General features: G+C 51.7%; 3 protein-coding genes across 5 annotated transcripts in view; 2 read left to right on the forward strand and 1 right to left on the reverse strand.

Annotated features, from left to right (window-relative positions):
• The window catches only part of MAPRE3 (microtubule associated protein RP/EB family member 3), a 33,894-nt gene extending 31,712 nt beyond the window's left edge, over positions 1-2,182 (forward strand). For all 3 annotated transcript variants that reach the window (XM_081854985.1, XM_081854987.1, XM_081854986.1), the window contains exons 6-7: positions 713-865; positions 1,023-2,182. In XM_081854985.1, the coding sequence (XP_081711111.1) occupies positions 713-865; positions 1,023-1,091 (222 nt within the window). In that variant the 3' untranslated portion in view covers positions 1,092-2,182. The remainder of the gene's footprint in view (positions 1-712; positions 866-1,022) is intronic.
• Positions 1-25,131, reverse strand: part of OST4 (oligosaccharyltransferase complex subunit 4, non-catalytic) — a 70,884-nt gene that overhangs the window by 23,579 nt on the left and 22,174 nt on the right. The window lies entirely within an intron of this gene.
• Positions 8,354-24,709, forward strand: TMEM214 (transmembrane protein 214). The gene is made up of 17 exons (XM_081854707.1): positions 8,354-8,476; positions 9,322-9,554; positions 10,980-11,130; positions 12,596-12,730; positions 13,834-13,916; positions 14,285-14,390; positions 14,712-14,793; positions 15,321-15,422; positions 16,109-16,250; positions 17,428-17,519; positions 18,056-18,104; positions 19,254-19,367; positions 20,392-20,509; positions 21,676-21,772; positions 21,922-22,090; positions 23,025-23,176; positions 23,412-24,709. Exons 1-17 carry the CDS (start codon positions 8,380-8,382, stop codon positions 23,536-23,538), a joined length of 2,049 nt encoding a protein of 682 aa, XP_081710833.1. The 5' UTR covers positions 8,354-8,379; the 3' UTR covers positions 23,539-24,709.

A 25,131-nucleotide genomic window follows, 5' to 3' on the forward strand; every position in this document is an offset into this window, starting at 1 on the left:
AAACATCATCATCATTATTTTATTTTATTTTTATGTACCTACCTACCTACCATGAGTATGGTGATCTGAAGGAGAATTAGTGTTTTTTCAAAACACACACAAATTGGGGGGGGGGGGGAAGAACCTAAGTAGAGGCTTCTGAGTCAGGCCAAAGGAGGCCCATCTCACTTTGGCCAAGCAGACACCTCTTCTGAGAAGCCCACGCCCAGGGTTGACACCCCCTTAGCTGAGACTGAGCCCGTGGGACAAAAGGCAGAGGGTCTTCTCAGCAGTGGTGCCCTCCCTGTGGAAGGCTCTCCCACCAGATGTCAAGGAGATAAAGAATTACACAACTTTTAGAAGACATCTGAAGGCAGCCCTGTATCGGGAGGTTTTTAACGCTTGATGTTTTATGTTTTTAGATAAGCTATAAGCCGCCCAGAGTAGCTGGGGAAACCCAGCCAGATGGGTGGGGTATAATAATAATAATAATAATAATAATAATAATAATAATAATGTGTGAACTTTTTGAAACCCACCTGTGTGAGTCTGGGGAAGAAGAGCAGCCTTTTCCCTTCCCTTTGCTGCATCCCTAAAGGGCATCTCCCTGCAAGGTCTGTGCAGGCCTTGCCCTTGGCCTTGTTCTCGGCTGCGGCAGGAGGGGCTGCTGGGGTTGGCGCCCCCTTGCCCGCCCTGGCTCACCTTGCCCCTTCTCTCCCCGGGGCGGGGGCAGTTGGTGGACCTGAAGCTGACGGTCGATGGGCTGGAGAAGGAGCGCGACTTCTACTTCAGCAAACTGCGGGACATTGAGCTGATCTGCCAGGAGCACGAGAGTGAGAACAGCCCCATCATCTCAGGCATCATCGGCATCCTGTATGCCACGGAGGTGGGTGCCAGCCGGGGGGCGCAGCTGCCCTTGCCCCAGCCCTGGCCGCTGCTCTTGGAGGGAGGTGGGAGCAGCCCTGGCCGGTGAGCCTGGCGGGTGGGTGGGGGAGCCCACTTGGCCCCGCCTGTGTCTCACTCCTTCTCCCCGGTCCTTGCAGGAAGGCTTTGCCCCCCCAGAGGACGAGGAGCTGGATGAGCAGCACCCGGAGGACCAGGATGAATACTAGCTGGGCCCCCGCCCTTGTGCGCTTGCTCGCTGCCCCACCATGACCGACCGCCCCACACTCCTCACAGGCCATGGACATTTACGGTTTTGCATTGTACAGCCTCCTCCTGCACAGTCACACATTATAACAGGTTTCTACCGACCCGAGAGGCCCGCGGTGCTTTCTGTGCGTTCCGCAGATCCCGTGGGAAGCCCACGACTACCTGGTAAACAAGCGTCCCTAGAGAGAGGAGACCAGCGCTGTAAATAGGCCTGCGGTGGGGCAGGATGCTGGGTCCGGTGCCCCGGGCCCTCCCCCCCCCCCCCCGCTCCCATCCCACCCCATCTTCCTTATTTATTGAATAATTTTATTCTTTCTCCAGTTGTCTTGGGTGTGAGCGCTCCCGATCCCTTGTATTATATTGAGAGACAAATTCTTTGTATATTTTTCCGTACTGGATTTCACTTGCACTTTGCCTGTTGTGTTTGTGCGGAGCCAAGCTCTGGCACCCCCTCCCGGCTCGGGGGAGTTTTGGGGGTGTGCGAGCCGGGGGGGGCCAAGCCCAGCACTGGAGGCTTGCTAATTTGGGGGGTGGGTGGGAGGAGGGGAGGGCTTGGACTTGGAATATTTATTTATTGGGGTTACTTTAATTAGGCTGCTGAGAATGTGGCTTTTCCAGCTGCTCTGTCTGACATATCAAGTGGGTTGAGGGCAGGAGCACTTCATAGATGGCTGCCTTCCTCTGCCAGGAGCTTCATGGGGGGGGGGGGTGACCCGGGGACACGGCAGCCTTGCAGTTGGGAAGAGAAGGGTGGACAGGAGCTCTCGCCCCGACCCCCAGATCCATCTGTTTCTCATAAACATCTCTTTGGTTTGCGTTCCACCTCTTGCCCTTGGGACGCCCACCACTGGGAGGGGCTCAGGCCTTTGCCGGCTCCCCCCACTTGTGGCCCACCAAGGTTTTAGTTCATGCTGTTTTGACAAGATTGCCACACAAACTCTGCCTTGGCCTGTTCCTCGTTTTGCATTGCCTGTTTGATCACAGACACCGGTGTGCAAAGCCTGCATCTGTGTTGCGTTTTATTTAAAATAAAAGTTGTGTGGTTCGAGAACTTGTCTGCTGCCTCCGTGCCATGGAGTCCTGCCTGCACTCCAGTCCGCAGGCCTTGCCCCCCACCCCAAAGCGTGGGGCTAATCCTTTCCGTGGTTACTCTTGCGGCTGGGGCAGTCTTTGCTTTCTTAGAGAGCCCAAGTTTTATTAAGGCTTTTCACAACACAATGAAACAAATAAAACAATTTCTAAACCAAAATTGGTAAGAAAGAGAAAGAAGAAAAGGAGTTAGAAGACTATAAGGTGTTGGGATGTGTCTGTCTGGGGAGACGGGGCATTTTGGCAGCCCCCCAGAAGGCTCCAGCTACCGGCCAGCAGCCGGGCGAACTCCGGTTCTCAGAACAGCATAAATCAGCGACACAAGCCTCAGAGACCTTTAGAGACTTGGCATGCTCTAACCAGCAGAGTGAATAACTTCTCACAATGGAAGTGGTGGACAGAGACATATGTAAGCATTATTTATAGGTATTTCATAGAATCCTAGAGTTGGAAGAGACCACAAGGGCCATCGAGTCCAACCCCCTGCCAAGCAGGAAACACCATCAGAGCACTCCTGACATATGGTTGTCAAGCCTCTGCTTAAAGACCTCCAAAGAAGGAGACTCCACCACACTCCTTGGCAGCAAATTCCACTGTCCAACAGCTCTTACTGTCAGGAAGTTCTTCCTAATGTTTAGGTGGAATCTTCTTTCTTGTAGTTTGGAACCATTGCTCCGTGTCCGCTTCTCTGGAGCAGCAGAGTTTATTCAGCATAGTTCAGGAACAAAGGAAAAACATGTCTGCTTCCCTTCGTGTCCAAGCAAAACGCAATATAGCAAAAGCAATATACAATGGAAGTTCCCAGCAGACTGTGCTGGACTGTAAACAGGCATATGACACACAACAGTAACGCCTGTTCCTTTTAAGGTGGAACAGAACTATATCCTAACCTAAGGTCCCCTCTCACTGATATATCCTAACTTTTCTCCCATACAGGGAAGGGTGTCCCTCCCAGCTCTCACCTGGGAGCGGCCCTTCATTCCCCCAGCCCCCCCCTGCCTCTCCTACGGGGTCCTTCACCAGCTTTGCATCATCTTCACCTGTATGCAGTTCTTTCTTACCAAAATACATTGAGAGTATTGAAAGGAAGTAATAAAATTCTATTTCAGGAAGAAATAGAAAAATGAAAGTGATCGATAAGAGCAAAGGATTAAGAACAATAACAGAATAAAGCAAATCTGACATCAGGAATCACAAGACAGAGAAACCAGTAGGAGAACACTTCAATCTCCCAGGACATTCTATACAAGATCTCAGAGTAGCTGTTCTATTACAAAGGAATTTCAGAAATAGACTGGAAAGAGAAGCTGCTGAATTGCAACTTATTACCAAACTTAAAACCATGGAGAGACCTGGTCTGAACAAAGACATTGGATTCTTATCTCATGATACATGACAAAGCCATTTTTCACCTTATCACCCCTTGCTTTTTCCTGTAAGACCTATTGCAGTCGTTAAGAGTCGTCAACAGGCTCATCACAGCTATCTGCCAATCACCCATTCCCACCACCCTTCTGAGTAATACCCCTCCCCACCTTCTCACTATATAGAAGGGTCTGGTGACTTCTGTTTCAGTGTATCTGAAGAAGTGTGCATGCACACGAAAGCTCATACCTAGAACTAACTTAGTTGGTCTTTAAGGTGCTACTGGAAGGAATTTTTTTATTTTTGTTTAGAATAAAGCAAGAGATAGAGATGAATAAAAGGGATTTCCAGCTCTCTGCTTTCAGTAACTGCAAGATTCCTCCCGATAATCCCATGGGGTGTCCAGTTCTTCCTCTCACTGCTAGCTGAGTTTTCCCAGGGTTCAATCCAGGCATCTCATGACCATTCCTTATCCTCATCATCCAAGAGGGCTTCTCCCAGCTTCAGTGGGCAGGGGAAGCCAGTCCCTGCCAGGTGCCATCTGTGGTCTTGTGTCTGGCCCTGTCCTCACAGCTCCGCCAAGGCTGCCCCTGCTTCGGAGCCCAGAGCGGGGGCTTCTGCGCACAGGAACCAGGAAGACCACCTCCCCCCACCCCACCCATTTCCTCTGTGGCTTGGAGGTAAAACGGCTGACCCAACGTGGAGGCGGAGAGGTTCGCCAAGACACAAGAAGTTCTTGTAGGCAAAAAGTACACCGGCTGAATGAGGTGAGGCCTGTCAAACTGGATTACAGGAATTCAAAAGGACTCTTCTTTGGGTCTCAATCTGAATTACAACCTTAGCATTTTACAAACACTCAGAGAAGTGGGATGACGGGCTCTGTGTTAGTGGAATAGAAGCACGGCCGTGGGGGGGGGGTGGCTTTCAAGGGGAAGACCAGCTGTGCTGCCCTGGTACTCTAAGAGTCAACACACACTTGCCGTTTGTGTCAATGCACACCCCTCTTGGTATTCTTGGGTTGGGTTCCATGCAGGTTTTCAAGCAGATCACAGAGAGGGTCTCTCTTCCTCCTGGTCTTTGTTTCTTAGAAGAAGGGCTCCCAAAGCAGTGGCCCAAGAGCTTCATCTGGGTGGTCTGTGGTCTGTCTGCAAAAATACAATAAAAAAAACCATGCAGCACCTAGCACAACACATTGCAAAATACTCCCTCATTGCGAGAAGTGAGGTTTCAGGAAACCAGACAGAGGGCCTTCTCGGTGGTGGCGCCCACCCTGTGGAACGGCCTCCCTTCAGATGTGAAGGAAATAAGCAGCTATCCTATTTTTAAAAGACATCTGAAGGCAGCCCTGTTTAGGGAAGTTTTGAATATTTAATGCTGTATTGTTTTTAACACTCGATTGGGAGCCGCCCAGAGTGGCTGGGGAAACTCAGCCAGATGGGCGGGGTATAAATTTATTATTATTATTATTATTATTATTATTATTATTATTATTATTATTATTGCAATGGGTGCAACAGGCAGAAAAATTAACTATGGCTCACCAAGGCTCTCGGCAATTTTCAGGTGGTCTCTGGGGGAGGGGAAGTTTTGGGAACCAAATGGCTGAGAAACTTACTTGTCCCATCCTCAGCTCTGTGTGGCGTCTAGCCTGTTGCTCAGGCGTAGTCAGTTCTGTCACTGCTGTGTGAGTTGGGACAGTGATTAAGTGGATCAGGCATGGTCCAGATGTAGAAATTGGATTGGGGGGGGGGGTGTCCTTGCACAAAACAGATATTTATGTATTTTGCAAAAGAAAAAACAACTATACCGCCAGTTGTTAGGGAAAATACCAAAATGATTATTGGTACCCTGGTTCGGTTGCCTCGGACGGCCAGTCAATCCAGATGCCAGTCATATCAATTAAATGGTGTTTAATAAATAAATAAATATTTTTTTATTTATACCCCGCCCTTCCAGTTCAGAAAACCAGGCTCAGGGCAGCTAACAACAAATTTAAAACACTTAATTGATGCAACAAAAAACAACATAAAATAAAGTATAAAATGTAAATAACAATAAATTCAGAATCAAAAAATCAATTTAGGGGGGGAAATCCATCCAATAAACATTAGATGATCACCAAAGCTAGCTGGCTAAATTAGTCCTGTTTGGGTCAGCGAGGAGACTGGGGAGAATTAGCTGTGGGATCCCAGAGCGAATAATCTTAATAAAAAGGGGAGGGAAGAAAGGGGAATAAAAGATCAGGCTAAGTTCCAATTGAAAGCCAGGCGGAATAGCTCTGTCTTACAGGCCCTGTGGAAGGAGGTTAAATCCTGCAGGGCCCTGGTCTCCTGGGACAGAGCAGTCCACCAGGTCGGACTTGCTCGGGGCACAGCTAGCTTTCTCACAATCCTTCTCGACGTTCTTTGGCCATTTGGGTTTTTTCCATAACGAACAGAACACTGAGAAAGTATAGCACAGCATAAAATCAATAAAATTCATAAAACCTCTCCGAAATACATCACAAATCACTAGATCAGCACAAGATGAAGAGAGCGAGATCACCCTTCAGGGGAAGGCTGGCTGGGGCCGGGTAGAGAGCTTGGTTTTAAATGAGAGCCAAGAGAGACAGAGGTCACAAGGGATACCTGGTGAAATGGGGGGGACACGGAAAGCTGACTTGGGCCCACCTACATGTCATCAATATTGCCTTCACTGGCTGGCAGGGCCCTCTCCCAGGCCGCCTGCAGGCGCTCTCACACTGAGCTGTGACTCTTCCGTTATCCAGAGGGAAATGGTGATCTCTTGAGACACAAAGGGCAGGGAAGGGGCAGGATGGGGTCCAACATTCTAGAAATCCCCTGTTAACGGAAAAATCCGAGGGCTCCTTTGGACAAAAACAAAGACACCAACCAGGATAACTTAGAGCAAAACAGAAGCCTGTAGGCTTGGCCTTTATTTATCTGTTGCAACAGGGTGCTCCCCTCACTTGCAGGAGAGAGGAAGGACCCAGAAAAATGGTGTGCAAGGCCTTATAAAGACTTTTGAAATTGCCACCCTGAAGATCAAGACCACCCCCAGAAACATCATACATACATCACAGAAAGGGCGGTCTACAACAGAAATCTGAGTGCGTTGTTTATCTCCTTGTCTGGCAGGTTACCTATTGACGCTCACTTGATTGGATACCCTGGGGAGCCTGGCCAATGTTTTGTAATGATAAGTACTTAGTTCCTGGGCCAGGTCACAGGCTCACACTCTATTCCTATCTTAAATCTGCCCTTAAGACAGGATTTGTGAGGAAAGAGACAATGGGGAGGTTTCCCACTTTGACCTTGCAGAGAAAACATTTGCTCAGTTTAGGAATCAAAATGGCTTCAGGTTGGTCTTCCTGTGCTGATCTATGTACATGCGGCTGGTACACTTATGAACATTACCATATATCTAAGACCATAAAATTCCTATCACACCCCAAAGGGGTGGAAGCAAGGTGGGTGGTGAAACTGGGCATGTGCCATCTTCCTCTATACTTGGGAGACACAGGACTCTCCATGGTTGCTGACTGAGGACTGTGTTCCACCTCCACTGTCAAGGCAGCAATGATTCTGAATACCAGTTGCTGGTAGCCACAACTTAGCGCTGGACCTCATGTTTTCCTTACTGAACTTTGGGCTTGTTCTATTCCTAATTGTTCCTGTCATTTTAGCCAGCTCAGTGTATTCAAATAATTTTACTTGCCATTCCTCCTTTGTCGGGACCTTTTCCCCCTTACATTTTCTAGCAATAAGCATTCTTGCCAGATGTTGTTGTTGTTGAGTCGTTTAGTCGTGTCCGCCTCTTCGTGACCCCCTGGACCAGAGCACGCCAGGCACTCCTGTCTTCCACTGCCTCCCCCAGTTTGGTCAAACTCAGGCTGGCAGCTTCGAGAACACTGTCCCACCATCTCGTCGTCTGTCGTCCCCTTCTCCTTGTGCCCTCCATCTTCCCCAACATCAGGGTCTTTTCCAGGGAGTCTTCTCTTCTCATGAGGTGGCCAAAGTCTTGGAGCCTCAGCTTCAGGATCTGTCCTTCTAGTGAGCACTCAGGGCTGATTTCCTTCAGAATGGAGAGATTGGATCTTCTTGCAGTCCATGGGACTCTCCAGAGTCTCCTCCAGCACCAGAATTCAAAAGCATCAATTCTTCGGCAATCAGCCTTCTTGATGGTCCTGCTCTCACTTCCATACATCACGACTGGGAAAACCAGAGCTTGAACCATACAGACCTTTGTTGGCAAGGTGATGTCTCTGCTTTTTAAGATGCTGAATTTATTAATAATATTAATATTAATAATATTAATAATGATGATGATGATGATGCCGCTGTAGTGGCCTCTAAGAGTATCCCCCTTTTCTCTGCCCATCTGCTGCCCTAGAGGACCCTCCTTGCCCGCTCGCAGCATCTCCGCCTTCGCCTCCTCGCAGGCTTGTTGCGAAGAGAAGCAGGGCGCCCCCTGGCGGGGAGAAAAGCTGCGACACGCAGGAGACGGAGAGAGACGCGGGCCGAGCGCCCCTAGCGGCGAAGGGCGGAACTCCGCGGCCGGCCGGCCGGCCCTCCCTCCCTCCCTCCCCGGCGGTGTCACGTGGTGGCGGGAGGCGGGCTCGGCCGGGGACGTGGCAGAGCGGGCGGGCGCGGGGCGGGGCCTGCGCGGCCAATCGGCGCCCGGGGGAGCCGCGCGAGGTCCCGCCTCCGCCCGCCCTGGCGCATGCGCGCCGGCCCCGGCTTCGGCGGGCCTCTCGGGCTGAGGCGGCGGCGGCTGAGGCGGCGGTTGGGCGCGATGGCGGCGGCGGTGCTGGGCCGCTGGGAGGTGGTGGGGAAGCCCGGCCGGAGGGGCGGCGGAGGAGGAGGCCCCTCGGGGCGGAAGGCCCTGGCCGGTGAGTGCGAAGTCGAGCCTCCCTGGCCCGCGGCAGGCTACCCGGCACCGAGCCCGAAAGGCCTCGGAGGCCCAGCGGAGCCCAAGGAGCGGCTGCGTCCCGGACCCCGAGGGCCTTCTGGCAGTTGTCTGCCTGCGCGGAGTGAGGATCCAGGGAAGCAGGCAGAGGGCCTTCTCGGTGGTGGCGCCCGCCCTGCGGAACTCCCTCCCACCTGATGTCAAAGAGATAAGCAGCTGTCTTCTCTTTGAAAGACACCTGAAGGCAGCCCTGTTGAGGGAAGCTTTTAATGTTTGATGGACTACTGTATTTTAATATTCTGTTGGAAGCCGCCCAGAGTGGCTGGCGAAACCCATTATTATTATTATTATTATTATTATTATTATTATTGGTGCTGACCTATAAAGCCCTAAACGGCCTCAAAGGCCCAGTAGACCTGAAGGAGCATCTCCACCCCCTTCGTTCAGCCCGGACACTGAGGTCCAGCGCTGAGGGCCTTCTGGCGGTTCCCTCATTGCGAGAAGTGAGGCTACAGGGAACCAGGCAGAGGGCCTTCTCGGTGGTGGCGCCCACCCTGTGGAACGCCCTCCCACCAGACGTCAAAGAGATAAATAGCTATCTTATCTTTAAAAGACACCTGAAGGCAGCCCTGTTGAGGGAAGTTTTAAATATTTGATGCTGTATTGTTTTTAACACTCGATTGGAAGCCGCCCAGAGTGGCTGGGGAAAGTCAGCCAGATGGGCAGGGTATAAATAATAAATTATTATTATTATAATACCCCAGGGTGGTGGGGTGGCGGCGGCTGCGCGTTCAGCCTGTGACGGCTCTCTCTGCTGTGGGTCCTCAGCTCCCTCGGCCGTGCCGGACAGCCTCCTGGAGTTGCGCCTGGACAAGGCGGCAGTGGCATCTGGACGGCGGCGGCAGCAGAGCAAAGATGAGGTTCCGCCTCCTCCGCCGGGGCAGCTGGCGTCCAGGAAAGCCCCAGCCAGCGGCGGTAAGAGCAGCAAGAAGGCTCCGCCCGGCGGGGACCAGGCGCCCAAGCAGGGCCGCTTCCGCAGCCTGGAGGATGCGCTCAAGGCGGTGAGTGGCTGGCGGGAAGGGGGATCTGCAGGCGCTGCTGCCTGCCCGGGACGGCAGCTGCGGAGAAGCGCAGAAAGGACACGGGGGACCGGAGGGGGGCAGGACAAGCTGCACCGGGTGGGCGAGAGGCCCCCAGCCCCCTTCCTTACCCTCTTCTCTGCCCATGGCGAGGTCTGCCTAGTCCAGGCATAGGCAAACTTGGCCCTCCAGATGTTTTGGGACTACAACTCCCATCATCCCTAGCTAGCAGGACCAGAGGTCAGGGATGATGGGAATTGTAGTCCGAAAACATCTGGAGGGCCGAGGTTGCCTATGCCTGGACTAGGGCGAGGCAGGCGGAGATGCTCCCGCTCCGTCCATCCGGGCTGTCCTGCTCCAGGGCTTCTTCTCCAGCGGCGCCCACTCCATCCTTTTAAATACTGTGCAGTGTCTTGATTTGTCAGCTGCCCTGAGCTTCTTGTGATGAGGAGGCAGGGCATCATTTCTGAAAAGTATCCAGAATTGCTATGCTGGCTGTGGGTTTGCCCCCTGAGGTGAATATTTCACCTAGCTAGAGAAAGGAACTTTAGAAGAAACCACACGTTGTCAATACGTGCATAAAGGTCTCCTCCCCATCCCACGTATCTAGGACTGTTCTTTGAGCCATTTCCATGAAGGGACTGTGCCTTTCGCCAGCCTTTCCATTGATGCTCGTGTCTACCTCATGCACAGCCTTTAGCTTCAGAATAAATAGTAATGGTCTAAAAAGGCAACTCGTCTATTTTTTTTACTTTGGAGGAAGGAGTCCTAAACTTTGCCTTCCTTAATATATGAATTGGAAATGTGTTGCCTCCTTCCTGTGTCTTTTCCTAGAATTTGGAAGGTGAGGTACAGAAAATGCGTCTCTTGTTCATGTAGACTAGGGACCAGCTTTAAGCTGCAGAAGAAAGGAAGGAAGGAAGCAGTGCTCTAGGGACTCACGGCCTCCCTCTCCCCCCTTGCCTGGGGGAGGGAGCAGGCAGCTGACAGTCCTTCTGAACATTTAATGGGCTCTCCACTTGGCGCATGGATGGGACGCTGGAGAATCAGTCAAGGAACCAGCATTTCTCCTGCATGCTGAAAGTTTAATCCCCGACACCTCAAGCTAAGTGATCAGGTGCTCTGTGATGTCAAACGTCTTTCTCTGCCCAAGACCCTGGAGAGCGACTGCCAAAGAGGGTGGGCAGTGCTGGGCCAGGTGGACAGGCAGGATAAGACAGCTTCCTCTTTCCCGTGGGGGCTGATGGAGTTGAGGTGGGACTCCTTGGCTGAGGGGCAGCCACTTCCGTTTGTGGAATAGGTTCACTTAGAGAGCGGTTCCAGAAACAGCCCAAATTTGCCCTGCTAAAGTGGGGAGGGGCGGGTCTTCCCTTTGCAGCAGCTCAGCTAACTCTTCCCCACCCCCAGCTTGATTTGTCAGAACTCCAGAAGGAGCTGGACAAAAGCTTGAGCATGTTCCCCGAGAATCCTTCTGTGTGGGTCAAAGACCTGGCTGGATATCTGAACTACAAGCTGCAAGCTCCAAAGAGCGACCCCACCCTCAGCCAGCACCCTCATGGTAAGTGTTGCCTTGGAAAGTGTGTGTGTCTGTTTGAGAGAGAGAGAGGCCATTTTGCACCTGTCCTGCTGTGGGCTTGGGTTGTGGCCTTGGCAGCTGCTTGCACAACATTCAGACTTTCTAGTTCAGTGATCACAGAAGGAGAAACGTGAGTAAGCGCCTGTCAGCAAGATTTTAAATTCTGCAGTTAGAAAACCTCACGCTTGTAAATTGGGTGGGAAGTTGCCAGCATTTGAATGCTGCATGGATTTGTATCGTTTTGCTAGGAATCTTGTTCTTCAGAATTTGGAAAGTTGTTCTCGGTTTTTGGAGGACTGCAGAAACAAAAGTAATACCTGACATTTTTGTGCAGCTGTGACACCAGTGGCAGAGTTTTTGCAGCCAAGGAGAGGGTTGTATGGGTTGTAACCCCTGGAATTCTAAACCAGAGTCTCAATCCTTCATATACCTGAAAACACACTGGTAGTTTCTTTCTTACTCCTTGTAAAAGAAGATAAAATTCTCAGGGTTGCTGATGTTGTCTCCTACACTCTGTCACACAGACTTTTTTGTGCCTCCTAGATGAGGAATGTGGGCTTGGCTGCCTGGTTTGGCCTGGGCAGGGAAAAGCCCAGGGGGGAGAGAGGGGCGAGGTCTCCTCCCAGCCATTCCCTCTGAGCTTGTGCTTAGAGAAGCAAGTCTCATAACCACGGCATGTTCAGTTTCTGCTTGGAATGCCTTTCTCGCCCTTTTCTGACCCAAGGGAGGATGAAAAGCAGCTCCTCTCTTTCCTGCCAATATGCCAAGTAGCTGGAAGCCAAGCAGGGGGGTTATGGGCAGAGTCTGCTGCTTTGGCTTGGGAAGGGTGTCAGGTGCCAGATGCTCCCGGCGTGGCTGCACAATGCTGCCTTTGTCTGTCTTCAGCGTTTCCCAGTGGCGTTGGGCAGCAGGGCAGAGGCCAGGAGATCCAGAGATGCTCTTCCCGGCTCCACAGGGACGTGGATGCTGGGAGTCAATGAGAAGAGGCTGGCTTTGGCAGTTGGGCAGCACCATGGGCTGGGGCCTTGCAGACTTTGGTGGTCGCTTATTTCCTTTTCATTCTAAGAGCTCTTATACTCGTCTTCCTGATCAGAATGCATCTCTGCTCCAGAACCCAGGAGCCCTTCACAGACCCACCAATATTTGAATTGTGGTCGACTTTCGAGCTGTGGCAAGGTGGCTTCAGCATTGACCTCCCAAGAAGCAGCTGTGCCTGGTTTGGTTCTCGTAGGGCAGGCCAGTCACCTCTGCACACTTCTCTCCACATTATCCTTGTGCTGCCAAGGTAGAATTCTGAACTGGGTTTCCCCGAGAGTCTGCTCAAGCTGCAGTTTTGGACTGCTGTGCTGTTTAGGGATGTGTTTTACTCATGGGAAAGTTGTTGCCCCAGTGAGGGCTAATGAACGCAAGCCCTTCCTTCACACTGCCACCTTACTTTCGGCTGCAGACTATCCCTACTGCCTTGTGAACAAAGAGCTGAGGAGCACCATCAAGTCCTTGCTGTCGAAATCGGCGGGTGTCCTGGAACTTTTCTTTGACCACTGTATTTACACAATGTTGCAAGAGCTGGACAAGACTCCTGGTGAGTGTGAAGTGCAGTCCAGTAAACCAGCTGTTGGGTCAAAGGTTCTGCCACACATGCTCCCTTGAGGGCAGAGAGCAGTTGAGGGAAACTACAGTCATACCTCTTGTTGCCTTTGCTTCACGTTGCGGCTTTTCGGGTTGTGAACACAGCAAACCCGGAAGTGTATACTTCCGGGTTTCACCACACGCGCAGAAGTGTTCTGTGCACTTCGCACATGCGCAGAAGCACTCTATCACACTCTGTGCTAGCGCAGAAGCACCACTCTAGTTGCAGACTTTTCAGGTGCGAATGGCACCCCGGAACGGATTGTGTCCACAACGAGGTACCACTGTATTTGTACGCAGGGCCCTGGTGGGTGCTGCATGTACCTCAAGGCAGTTTATGTTCTGGAAGTGGCACTAAAAGTGACCAGGGCTGCCCACTGAGGTTGTGAACAAACCTGATTTCACACCCACCTAATTCTTAATGCTGTTATCCTAAAGGGTGCAGCAAGGAGGTGAAAAGCCTTTGGTGAAATTGTGACTTTTGTGAGGTATTGAGAGATGGGGAGCAGCAGGGCAGAGGCGTGTGGGGTGGAGACCTGAGGGGACCCCAAGAGAGAAAGAGGTCCAGCTGTGATACCTACATTGTAGGGGGTTGGACTAGAAGACTTGAGGGGTCCCAGCCCTGCAGTTCCGTGGACCAGCAAGAGCAGCCAGGAGTTGGGTGAGAGGCAGCAAATTAAAGTCAGAGCAAGGGGAAAGGGAGGACAAGGGGTGGGATCAGTGAAGGAACGAGGGTTCGGCTACATTAGTGAACAAGCATGGTGCTGGCTGTGTTCTTATAGGGAACTTCAAGAGGGGATTGGGCCATTTCCTGGAAGGGGATTGGGGGCCACAGCAAGGACTATGGGCTCTAAAGCTTCTGCCACTCTATATTGTATTGAGTAAAGTGGGACACCAGGGGGACACGCATACCTGGGTGGGCCTCTGTTCCTCTCCTCCTGCTCTGATCCCACCAGTGTGTGATGGAGTCTGCGGTGCGCAGGGGCTCTGGGCTCCAGGCTGAAACGCCCTACCTGAAGGGCCCTCACAGTCTTCCTCACCTTGCTTGTCTTTCAGGGGACTCACTGCATGGCTACAGGATCTGCATTCAGGCCATGCTGATGGACAGGCCTAAAGTTGCCACCATGAACTTGAGCAAGGTGGGTGGCTGCAGTTGCCCCATCCAACCTGGAGAGGCAGCCCTCTGTCCCTCTCCAAGGTTCCCAGAGTTCCTGGTATGTTTTACTGAGACAGGTAGCAAAAATGAAAGGTATCATTTGCGGAATAGGAAAGCATACTCTTGCCCTGCATGCGCATGAAACAGGGCCCCTCCCTCCCCTTCCATGTGCTGGGAGTCCCACTTTCAGTCCCTCACATCTCATATCCCAGAGAAGTCAGGAGCTGATGTTCTGTGCTAGAGGGCTCCAGCTGCTTGTGAGGGAGCATTGTCACTTTGGCCCCCTTTCCCACTGGGCTCTGTGCCGAGAGTTGCGCTTTAATCCTGCAGTCTTTCCCTTTTCCACTTCAGTATCTTGAGCTGCTGAGCTCCCATCAAAGCCGTCCGGCCAAATGTCTCACGATCATGTGGGCCTTGGGTCAAGCTGGATTTACTGATCTTACGGAAGGACTTAAAGGTGAGGATGGCAGCAACCTTTTTTAAAAAAAATGTATATGATAAACACTTTGGAATATTTTTGGAGGCTTAATAAAAATGATATTGGGGGGGGGAGGGCTGATCAGGAGCTAGAAGAAGCTGCTCCAGCCCGTTGAACGGTGCTGCTCTCTTCTCAGCCTGCCCCAGACCCTCTGGTGGTGTGACTCAAGAGCATGTAGCATGGCCTGAAGGCACATGGAGCAGCTGCCTTTCTGAAGCTCAGCAGCCCTGAGCTCCATCCTCGAATGAAGGCAAGGGCAGAAATGTAATGCTGTTGCTCTCCCTACTCTTTTCTCCACAGTGTGGCTCGGCATTATGTTCCCTGTTCTGGGAATCAAATCTCTCTCCCCCTACGCCATTGCCTACCTGGATCGGCTGCTGTTGTGAGTTGCCATGTCCTTGTTTGTTTGTTTGTTTGTTTATTCAGCAGGGTTCCAAGCCCCCCCCCCCCCCCCCCCGCTATTTGACATCTCTCTGAAGCCTCTGGAAGCTGTCATAGGGAGATTTGGAGCAAAGTGTCCTCAATATGCAGATAACACTCAGCTCTCTCTCTCAGTTCCATCAGAATCAGGAGAGGCGGTTTAGGAGTCAGAGCAGCGCTTGGAGGTTCAGATGGGTTGGGTGTGGGCCAGTAAACTGCTGCTGGATCCCCAAAGGCAGCTGTGCTGCATGCCCTGGGTTCTCATGTCCGGGAGGCGGCCTCTGGAAGGAGCAGCTCCTGGGTTCAACAGCAAGAGGAAGTCAGCCAGGGATGGTGGGCACGGACAGGGCAGGTTTGGTTTTCCTGCAGTATAGCCCTCTGAGGGAGGCCTGTGGAGGCCCTTGTTCCAGCACGGGGAGCGGAGGCGGAGTTTGTAAGGAAGTGGGAGTGGCTTTCCCCAGCTGACAGGCATTGCTTTTTCCTTGGCAGGATGCATCCCAACTTGACCAAAGGCTTTGGTATGATAGGACCCAAAGACTTCTTCCCTCTCATGGACTTTGCCTTCATGCCCAACAACTCTCTATCCCCCAGGTATGACACCTAAAGGGAGACCGGCTCACAGTGCATGGATGGGAAGAGTTAGAGCCCTGCCCCATTCCTGGGGAGACTGAGGGGGGGGTGTCGTGCCTACTTTGGAGTGTCTCTGTTTGCACCGAAACACTGCGGTGGAGCACCGCCCCCCCCCCAGCAGTAGGGCATCTCCTTCCTTCCTGGGCATTTATTTATTTTTACTTGAAATTGTTTTTCAATTGCTTTGAGATGTTTCCTAGGAAGCAATTAATACATGAAGTAAATAACAGGGAGATACAGAAAAGCCTTTCTGCAGGCTGCCTCACATCTGAGCAAGTTTCCTTTCCTAACCTAAACCCTTGGTAGTTTAGGCAGCATTTTAAAAACCCTGCTGTTAGCATAAAATTCAACTGGTGTTACGGTTAGAGTTCAATTTTGAGATTTTAATAGCTTTCAAATTGACGCTTCTAGTTTACACAACGGGTTACTGAACTGGCTCAAGCCAAATTAAAAATAAAATGTTGAACTCAGGCCCCCAACAGTAACTGTACAAGCTGTGCATTTCTTCCAGAGGATGCAGATGTATTCGCTGTATAGTTTAGGGCAGTATTAACAGATACAACTATTTATATAAAATCCAGGCAGAACTGTGTGTGCGCATGTAAAAATACAGCACTTCATATGCAGCAAACGTTCTTTCTCCCCAGCCTGCAGGAGCAGCTGCGCCAGTTGTATCCCCGCCTGAAAGTCCTGGCCTTTGGGGCTAAGCCTGAGACCACCCTGCACACCTACTTCCCTTCCTTCCTCTCCAGAGCCCTGCCCAGCTGCCCCCTTGATATGCAGAAAGAGGTGAGGGGGGGGGGGGAGCTTCCTCAAGCATCTAGTGGGGCTGCCACATTTAGACAACAACTGAGCTAGACTGAGGAGTTTAAAACCTCGGTGCAAAGGTTCCCCCAGTTTGTTGAGTCAGAGGATCTATTTTGTGTTTTAATTTCCCCCAGTGCCAAGCCCATGGGTGGCAGTTCTTCTGATAAACTGGGCGTCTCTCTCTCTCTCTCTCTCTCTCTCTCTCTCTCTCTGAAATAGGGGGGGATGTCTGCTGGGCCCTCCTTGGGAGGCTCAGCCCCAGGGTTTTCCTGGCTCTTCTCTCTTCCAGTTCCCTTTCTTTCCCCCTTGCTTGGCTGCCAAAGTGTGGGTTGGAATCCAGGCAGACTGGAAAGGTGCAGGACCCTCCCTCAGCCCCCGAGAGACTGGAATGCAAGCAAACTAGTTTTGTTTGTAGCTAATGTGGCAACCTTGAACTTCCCATCTCTTCTGGAGGAATTAAATGTCCTATTAATGATCTAAAAACAAGGAAAACATGTTTTAGCTTGGGAACCATGGCTATTGTTTAGGTGCAGATATAATTGATTGGCATCCATGTGGTTGACTACAGCTGCTTTTAACAGGGCCACAGTATCATTGAATCAGAGCCCAGGGCAGTTCAAGGCAGGCGCTTACGACTTGGCGTTGTTGGCAGGTGCATTGCTGACTCTGGCTGTGTCTTGGGCAGACAGAGGTGCCAGGGGTGGAAGCTGGAGCATTTTGTGTGCTATGCAGGTGCGAGCGATGAATGGCTCCCTCCTTCTCCCTCTGCTGCAGAGACAGGTGTGCAACAGCCAAATGATGCTTTCAGGTAGACACACACACACACACACACACACACACACACACTCTGTGGCACCCAACCCCACTGCTTTGACTTATAGCCTCCTTTCTCTCTGTCTGGAACCATTAGATGGGGAGGAACCTCTTTGGGCCTCCTAATGCAGCACTGAGAGCCAGAACAGGAAGGAGAGCTCACCCCAGAGGCAGTTCCAGAAAGAGGGGAGGCTGTAGGGAAGGCACCCTTTCCTGACCCCAACTGGGATATAAGTGGGGCACCAGGAATCTGTCGCACTATCTTGAAGTCTTCAGTCCTGTGGCTGCTGCTGCTGCTGTTTGGCCATTAGACTCCTTGGACCAATTCTGCTTTCGTCCTGTGCAGCTGCTCAACTGCCTGGCCGAAGGCCTCCTCCTGGATCCCCTCAGCTTCAGTGTCTGGAGGCAGCTGTACATCAAACATCTCCCACAGTCAAGGTGAGACTCGGCAGGGATGCTTCCCCACTGCATGCCCTGCTTGATGGTTTGGAAACCTGCAGGATACCAGTCCTGCTTACAATCGTGGTGGTTGAACGTCCGCTTGAACATTTTGGGAAGGCTGTGCTTCGAGCCCTCGTGGTTGCTGAAACGACGCAAAGTCCGCCTGGGAGCGGAGGAGCCTCCCCTGTTTCGCAGGGAGAGCAGTGGGGTGTCTCTCTTTGGGAAGGTGCATGCAACAGTGAGCCAGTGTGGTGTAGTGGTTAAGAGCAGTAGACTCATAATCTGGGGAACCCGGTTTGCGTCTCCGCTCCTCCACATGCAGCTGCTGGGTGACCTTGAGTGACATTCCTCTGAAGTCTCTCAGCCCCACTCACCTCACAGAGTGTTTGTTGTGGGGAGGAAGGGAAAGGAGAATGTGAGCCGCTTTGAGACTCCCTTGGGTAGTGATAAAGCGGGATATCAAATCCAAACTCAAAAAACAGGCCAGGCTCTGCAGAAATCCTCGAGCTGATGCCTTTGCTTTGTTTTCCCAGCCTGCTCCTGAATCACTTTGTGCAGACCTGGGACAGCACTTCCAAAAAGGTTTGTGGCTCCTGCTCTTTGGACTGCCTCTTGCTTGAAGCAGTATTGTGCGCTAGGGACAGACAACACGGATGAATTAATGGCCTCCCTGCCTGTCTGGTCCAGGCCAAAGCAGGCCAGTGCTAGGCAGCAGTCCATCCCAAAAGGCTGCTCCGTTGCTAAGGTCCAGTCGTTCCAGCTCATCACAGCTTGTGCTTCCTGCTAGTTCTGTCTCCTTCTGAGGTTTGCTGTCACCCATGAGCTGCATGGACAGGGTGAGATTGAACTCTGAAAGGGGTCCTGCTGCTGCCCACATTCTCCATAGTTTGCATCGGGTTCGGAGCAGGGCCTGGGAGGCGCCCATCTGGCTTGAATGGGGCTCAAGCAGGCCGGGTTTCATTTAAATCAAATCAGTTTAAATCACTAGTCAGTAAGACTTGGTTTAAATCGTTTTTTTACTGAAAGACTCCTTCTTGCTGGTATAATCTTAACATTTACAACCAGATGGAGGTTTCATTTTTGGAATAATAAATTTTCAGAGTAGTTTTTACAATTCAGCAAAAATTACCGATTTGGTTATACTATTAGAAATACATAGACAGATAATTATGAAATTATTGTTTTGTTTAATAAGTTAACTGTTTATATTTGGACAACGTTTCTGCTGTACTTTATTGGAAGGTGAAAAACAATCATTCCCTTAATAACAACTTAAACAATTTAGTTAACTAAAACAATAACATTATAGCCTATGTATCCATGTTTGTTAACTGATGTGGTTAAACAATTTTTTAAAAAAACTTAGACTGAGTTTTAGCACACATAAAAAACTTAAAACAAATCATTTGAATAGCCTTTGGACTAAAATGAAACTTAAATAGAAAACTATCTTTAAAAATATTTTTCCTCCAAAAGCATTTTATTTTAAAAATCTGATTTAAATAAAAAAATACGCTTTTAAAAAATCATTGATTTTTATCCACCCTGGGCTCAAGGGTGGGGTGCACAGAGGCAAGGCCCCTGACAGGTGAGGGGAGTGGGGAGGGCAGAGTCTGGTCCTTTAGCCCCCACCCCCATTCCTGCTGCTTCTGTAGGGTTGCAACCATCCTGGTGTGGTCCAAGGCTCACCTGTGGCTTTGTGACGGTGTTTGTGGACCATTTCTCTTGCAGGTGCAGAAATCTTTACAGGAAACAGTTCATTCGTTCAAAGTCACAAACGAGGAACTGACCATGAAAGGACCAAACAGTGAACAGGATGTTGCAGCTTGCAGAGCTGCCTGCAAGGTATTGTTATTATTTATTCAATTTGTATACCTCCCTTCATCTGTAGATCTTAGAGCAGTTCACAACATAGTATAAAATCACAAAATACACAATAAAACAGGAACAAAAACCCCAAATCCCCCCCTCCCACAACACATTTCAAAGGGTGTCGGGTGTCAGTCAGCCAAAGGCCTGGATAAAAAGGAATGTTTTTGCCTGGTGTATAATGAAGGCACCAGTTGAACGTCCCTGGGTAGAGCATTCCACAAAAAAGAAGCCACTGCAGAAAAGGCCCTTTCTTGTGTTGGTGCCCTCTGGACTTTCCTTGAAGAAATTACACAAAGAAGGGCCTCACAGGATGATCTCAGGGTCTGGCTTGGTTCATATGGAGAGAGGCGGTCCTTGAGGTATTGCTGTCCTGAGCCAATACTTTGGCCACCTCATGAGAAGAGAAGACTCCCTGGAAAAGACCCTGATGTTGGGGAAGATGGAGGACACAAGGAGAAGGGGACGACGGAGGACGAGATAGTAGGACAGTCTTCTCGAAGGGGAACCAGCATGAGTTTGACCAAACTGTGGGAGGCAGTGGAAGACAGTGCCTGGCGTGCTCTGGTCTATGGGGTCACGAAGAGTCGGACACGACTAAACAACAACAACATCAAAACCAGCACTTTGAATTGGGAGCCAGTGCAGTCGGACCTGGATCAATGTAATATGCTCAAACCGTCTTGCCCCGGTGAGCAACCAGGCTGTCCAATTCTGAACTAGCTGAAGTTTCTGAACTGTCTTCAGAGGCAGCCCAACGTGTAACGCATTGCAGTAATCTAACGTAGAGGTTGCCGGGGGATAGACAACAGAAGTTAGGCTGTCCCTGTCCAGATGGGGGCACAGCTGGGCCACCGATGGAAGGCACTCTGGACCACTGAAGCCTCAAGCGACAGCAAAGGATCCAGAATAATCTCCATCCTTGGTTGACCCGGTGAGCTAGCCACCTGCATCCCGGAGATTCTCTTACCTGTTTCCTCTCTTTGTGTTTCCCCTTCAGAACCTGATGCTGAAGATGAAAGCCAGTGGCTTTCCTTGGGCTCGGCTGCTACTGGTCGCCTTGGTATTCACTGCGGGGTTCCTAATGCATGACATCAGGACTCATGGCTCCTTTGAAGGTGAGGCCCTGCCCCTGGAGGAAAGGGGGGTGTTGCGTTCCAAAGGCAAGGAAGGATTGGACCCTGATTACACACGAGAAATACACACGAGGCTTGGCCAGCAAGCCTCTGGGAGGCAGTGCGAATAATCCTCTGTCACGCCCTGGCCCAGGTCGTTTTATTCACAAAAGAACTTTTTAAACAGTGTTCGTAAGAACCAATCAGATGTCCTCTGAGCATTTCAAAAACATCCCCACGTGGCACAAAGTCAGATCAGAAGAAATCCTTGTACAGTGGTGCCTCGCAAGACGAAATTAATCCGTTCCGTGAGGCTCTTCGTATAGCGGTTTTTTTGTCTTGCGAAGCAAGCCCATTGACAGCTTAGCGTATTAGCGCTATTAGCGGTTTAGCGGCTTTTAGCGGATCAGCTGATAAGCGGCTTAGCGGCTTAGGAAAAGGGGGGGGGAAGGGGGGAAAAACCGCAGGAACTCGCAAGACATTTTCGTCTTTACAAAGCAAGCCCATAGGGAAATTCATTTTGCGAAGCGCCTCCAAAACGGAAACCCTTTCATCTAGCGGGTTTTCCGTCTTGCGAGGCGTTCGTCTTGCGGGGCACCACTGTAACTACAAAGAAACTATTTCCTACTTGAGCATGCATACATAGTTCAGAGTAAATAAAACAGGAATCAAGGAGGAATGCTTTGAGGAAACCCCAGAGGTCATAAACAGCAGTAAACAGGAAAGGAAGGAGAGGTAGTATTTACCATCTCCTTGTGAACTCTCTTTCTGCCCCTTAAGATCTACCTAAAGATTAACAAACTAGTTACATCTAGTCAAAGTTACATCAAAGCTACCTTCTATCTTTATGGCTCAGGAGGCCTGGTGAAGCAACCAGTCTGTGTTTAGAATGCTTATACGTGCCTGTCAGGCAGAGAAAATGAACAGTAGAGAAAGTGGGCAGAAATGCAGAGGCTTATGGGATTTAATCAGAAATTATTGTCAATGAATCAAGCCCAGTCAGCGCAATGCTTCCATAGCTGACACAATGCCTTGCTCCATTTTTCATAATTCCTCATAGCAATCCCACCTGACCCCCACAGGAGGCTCGTGGGAGGGGGCTGCCCCAAAGAGGGCCCCCCCCCCGCTACGCCAGCAGCTCACTCAGGGGAGCATGTTGTGTTTTCCAGCTTCTGCCTCGGCTCAGGTGCTCCGCTCTTCCGGCATCCTCCCCGCATCCCAGCAAGCCTGGAGCAGAGTTTCCCACTTCTCTGTGGAAGGGTACAGGTCAGTGGCTTGCGCTGGCACTCCGTCGGCAGGGAGGCCCCCTCCCTTCAAGGGGGACCAGGGCAGAAGAGCGCTCTCCCTCTGGGCGGCCCTTGGGAGGGAGCCTGTTGCCAGGGTCTCACCCTGCTGCTGCCCCTTGTTCCTTGCAGCTGGCTGGAAGCAAACATGCCTCTCTACTACTCTCGCGTGGCCACCGTGCTGGGACCCAACCTGGAGCTGGTGTGGGCAAAGACAAACGAAACGGCCGCCTACATCTCTGGGAAGTGCTCTGCTCAGCTCACCTGGCTCAGTGACAACCTCCCCAGGTTCATCGAATGGGTAAGGGTGGAGCCGCCCCCCCCCCCCGTTTGCTTGCTGGAGGCAGGGAAGGTGAGATGTGTTGGGATGTCAGAGGAGAGAGGTGGGCATCAGCGGAGAAGGTTGTTGAAGGTGGCGGTGAGATGCAGGCCCTGATGGTGGACTTCCCAAAAGAGGCATCTGGTGAGCCACTGTGAGAACAGGAAGCTGGACTAGATGCCCCAGCCCCAGCCCCACCCCTGCCTCCTCTTAAGGGGGTCAGCGGCAGACCAGGCAAGGCAGAGTTCTGTGCAGAGAATGTGCCAGGCAGATGGTTACAGAGGCACAGCCAGGCTGTGAACTGTCAAGCAATGTTTTTGTTTTGGGCTGATTTTAACCTCTCTAGGCCATCAACCATTTATCTGCTAAGCTGGAGGGTGGGAAAGCCAGTTCACTGGCAAGCACCCTCTGCATCGGCCCATTCACCTGGGTCAACAGGCTCCGGTTCTGCGCATGTGGGCAGTGCCGCTGAGGAAATACAGCTGCAGAGGTATCCGCCACTCCATTGAGTAGAAAGAATGGGCAGAAGCTGTGAGGAGGAGGTGGCAGTGGCAGCTGAAGGCCCTTGGCAGAGAAGCCAAATATTGCTCCCAGTATTTTCAGAGTCTGTCCGCCTGCCTGCCTTTCTCTTCCCCACCCCATCCCTGGGTTCTAATTTCCTGTAAGTTTTTTAAGGGGATCTGGACCTGTGCTTATGGTTCCCCATCGGCTGGTGGCCACCCTGTTCTCTTAGACCACAGTTCCTTTTGATTCATATGCCAGTCAGTAACTGAGGAACAGGGACCTGGGCCCTGCCCACCCTCTAGCTAGGAGTGTTCCAGTTTCTAGGGTGTGTCTGGCCAGCCACAGATGCTCTGCCTAGCAAGGGCAGGGCTGGCACTTGAGCCTGGCTGAGCCGCCTCGTCTTCCCTGCCAGCTCCAGACCCGGGTTCCAGATTCCGTGCTGCACGGGGCGGAATACCTCAAGGAGCTGCTGCTCTTCCTCATGCGAAACTACTTCCTGCCTGCGGTGGACTACGTTGCTGGGTCGCTGGAGGGGGCCTGGAAACTCTGGGTGGCTTCCTGCAAGTGAGTATGGTCTGCGCACAGAATCCTTGGTGCCACGCAAAGCAGACAGCAGGGGGCGCTTGACTGTGGAAGAGAAGTAGGAATAGAAGAACACAGAATGGGGAGGGGGAGCCCACTTCAGCTTCCCGGGTGGGGGGGGGGGCATCCAAACTGCTTGGAGACAAAACAAGGCATGTCTCAAAGTAATCCAGGAGGCCTCGAAGCACGCATGCTCACCCTCTGCTCTCTCCTCCAGTGGCGAAGGGTCCTGGGAGTGCTTGCGGAAACATGTGACCAGCCTCAGCCATTCCTCTTGGACGTACCTGCAAGACACCACCGTGGCCATCAGAGACTGGGCTCTGGCCATCGTCTCCGGGCACTAGGCGAGGCCCAGGGCTCAGGAGCTGGGCGTGAGGTCTGGGTCACTGCTCTCCCATTGCTGCTGGCAGCAGGATGTGCCAACTCACTGTTCCGCGGGCAGACCACAAAGCGAGGGGCAGCCTCCACCTCTGACTTGCCGCTGAAGCCCAGGTCCGCCCAGCAGGCCGGAAGCCTCCCAGCTCCCCACCCAGTTGTTCTTTGTCTCCACTCCAGCCTTGCTGAAAAAGCCAGTTGTCTGCTGTCCGTTCGATGGACTGCACCGGGCGGGAGGCAGCAGTGCACACCCAGGTAGCGGCCCCTCCACCCGTCAGTGGGCAAGCACTTTGTGTCCTACGTTCAGTGCTGTTACCCCAAATAAATAGGTTGCTGGGTCAGTGACCCCCTTCCCTATCTCTCTGTGCATGGAGCTCCTGCTGCTGCTGCCCTCAGCCTTTTCTCTGCGGCTCCTCCAACTGCCCCTGGCAGCTCAAGCCAGTCTCAAGGGCTGGTGCCTGCCCGGGACCCTGCCTTGCCAGTCTCCCACCCATCGCCCTGTGGCCTGAGCAGAGGCTCTGTGGGCATTTCCCCGAGCCGTTAAGCTGCCCCCTTCTCTCAGGTGACTGTGAGTCTTCGCCTTCCCCCAAAGAGCTGCCTTTGCCTTATCGTGGACCCAGGAGGGGAGAGCTCATACTATGCAGCAGGGAGCGCTCAGGGGAGAGAGGGCTGGTCAGCTAGGCTGCTAGATCCCTCTCAAGGAAGGGCTGCCACTCCTCTTGCAAGTTCCATAAAGAAGAACTGTGCCAGCTCCTGGCTTGAAGGAAAACCAGCTTAGTTGGGGTCCGCCTTTCGCCTTCTGTAATGCCCACTCCTTGGTCTCTTCCCAGGGCCTGTGTGTGGCCCTGAAGTCTGTGTTGTGACCCTGTTCCCAGCATGCCCTGAATACCTCGAGTTGCCCTCCTCTCTCCCAGCCAGGCACAAGGACGAGCCCTTAATTGGGAGGGCGCAGTGGGTCAGAAGAAGCAGCTCCTGCTCACCAGGTGCTGCGTCAGCTGCCAGGCCCATGTGGGGACTTTGGGGCTGCTTTGCCCCAGTTACATTTCTCTCCTGCAGCCAGACTTCCAGAGGTGATGGGACCCTGTCATGACAATGGTGTGCGGCTTTTGTCATGTGCAATAAAGGAAATATCTTTGGTTACATGCTGTGCTTTGATTATTTCTCTTTGCTGTGAGACCTTTTTTGCTGAGGTTGGCCCCAGTTCTTTATTTTAAAACATATTCATAAGTTGCTTTTTAGGGCAAAGCCTAGTATTGGGAGGAAAAATGACTGAGCATCATGGCCAGTGGTTGAGGCAGTGGGAGATCCAGTCTAATGACTGGCGGGGATTGGGGGTTCTCCCCCACACTCCTGTTTCATGTCCCTGTGGAATTGGGTCTGTAGAGAAGCAGGAAGAAAACCATGCAGTCTGAAAACAAGCTGCCTCCCTCATTATCTATCCCATGCTGGCGGCAGCGGGGTCCAAAGGAAGCTGATGATGCAGAAGCAAGAGAAGGGAAGCAGATGTTTGATAGCCTTTTCCTCTAAATTCACGCCAAGATGTACAGAGCCCTTTCTCTCTC

This window comes from Podarcis erhardii, assembly GCF_964252035.2.
Source record: "Podarcis erhardii genome assembly, chromosome: 3".
In the NCBI taxonomy this organism is placed as follows: domain Eukaryota; kingdom Metazoa; phylum Chordata; class Lepidosauria; order Squamata; family Lacertidae; genus Podarcis; species Podarcis erhardii.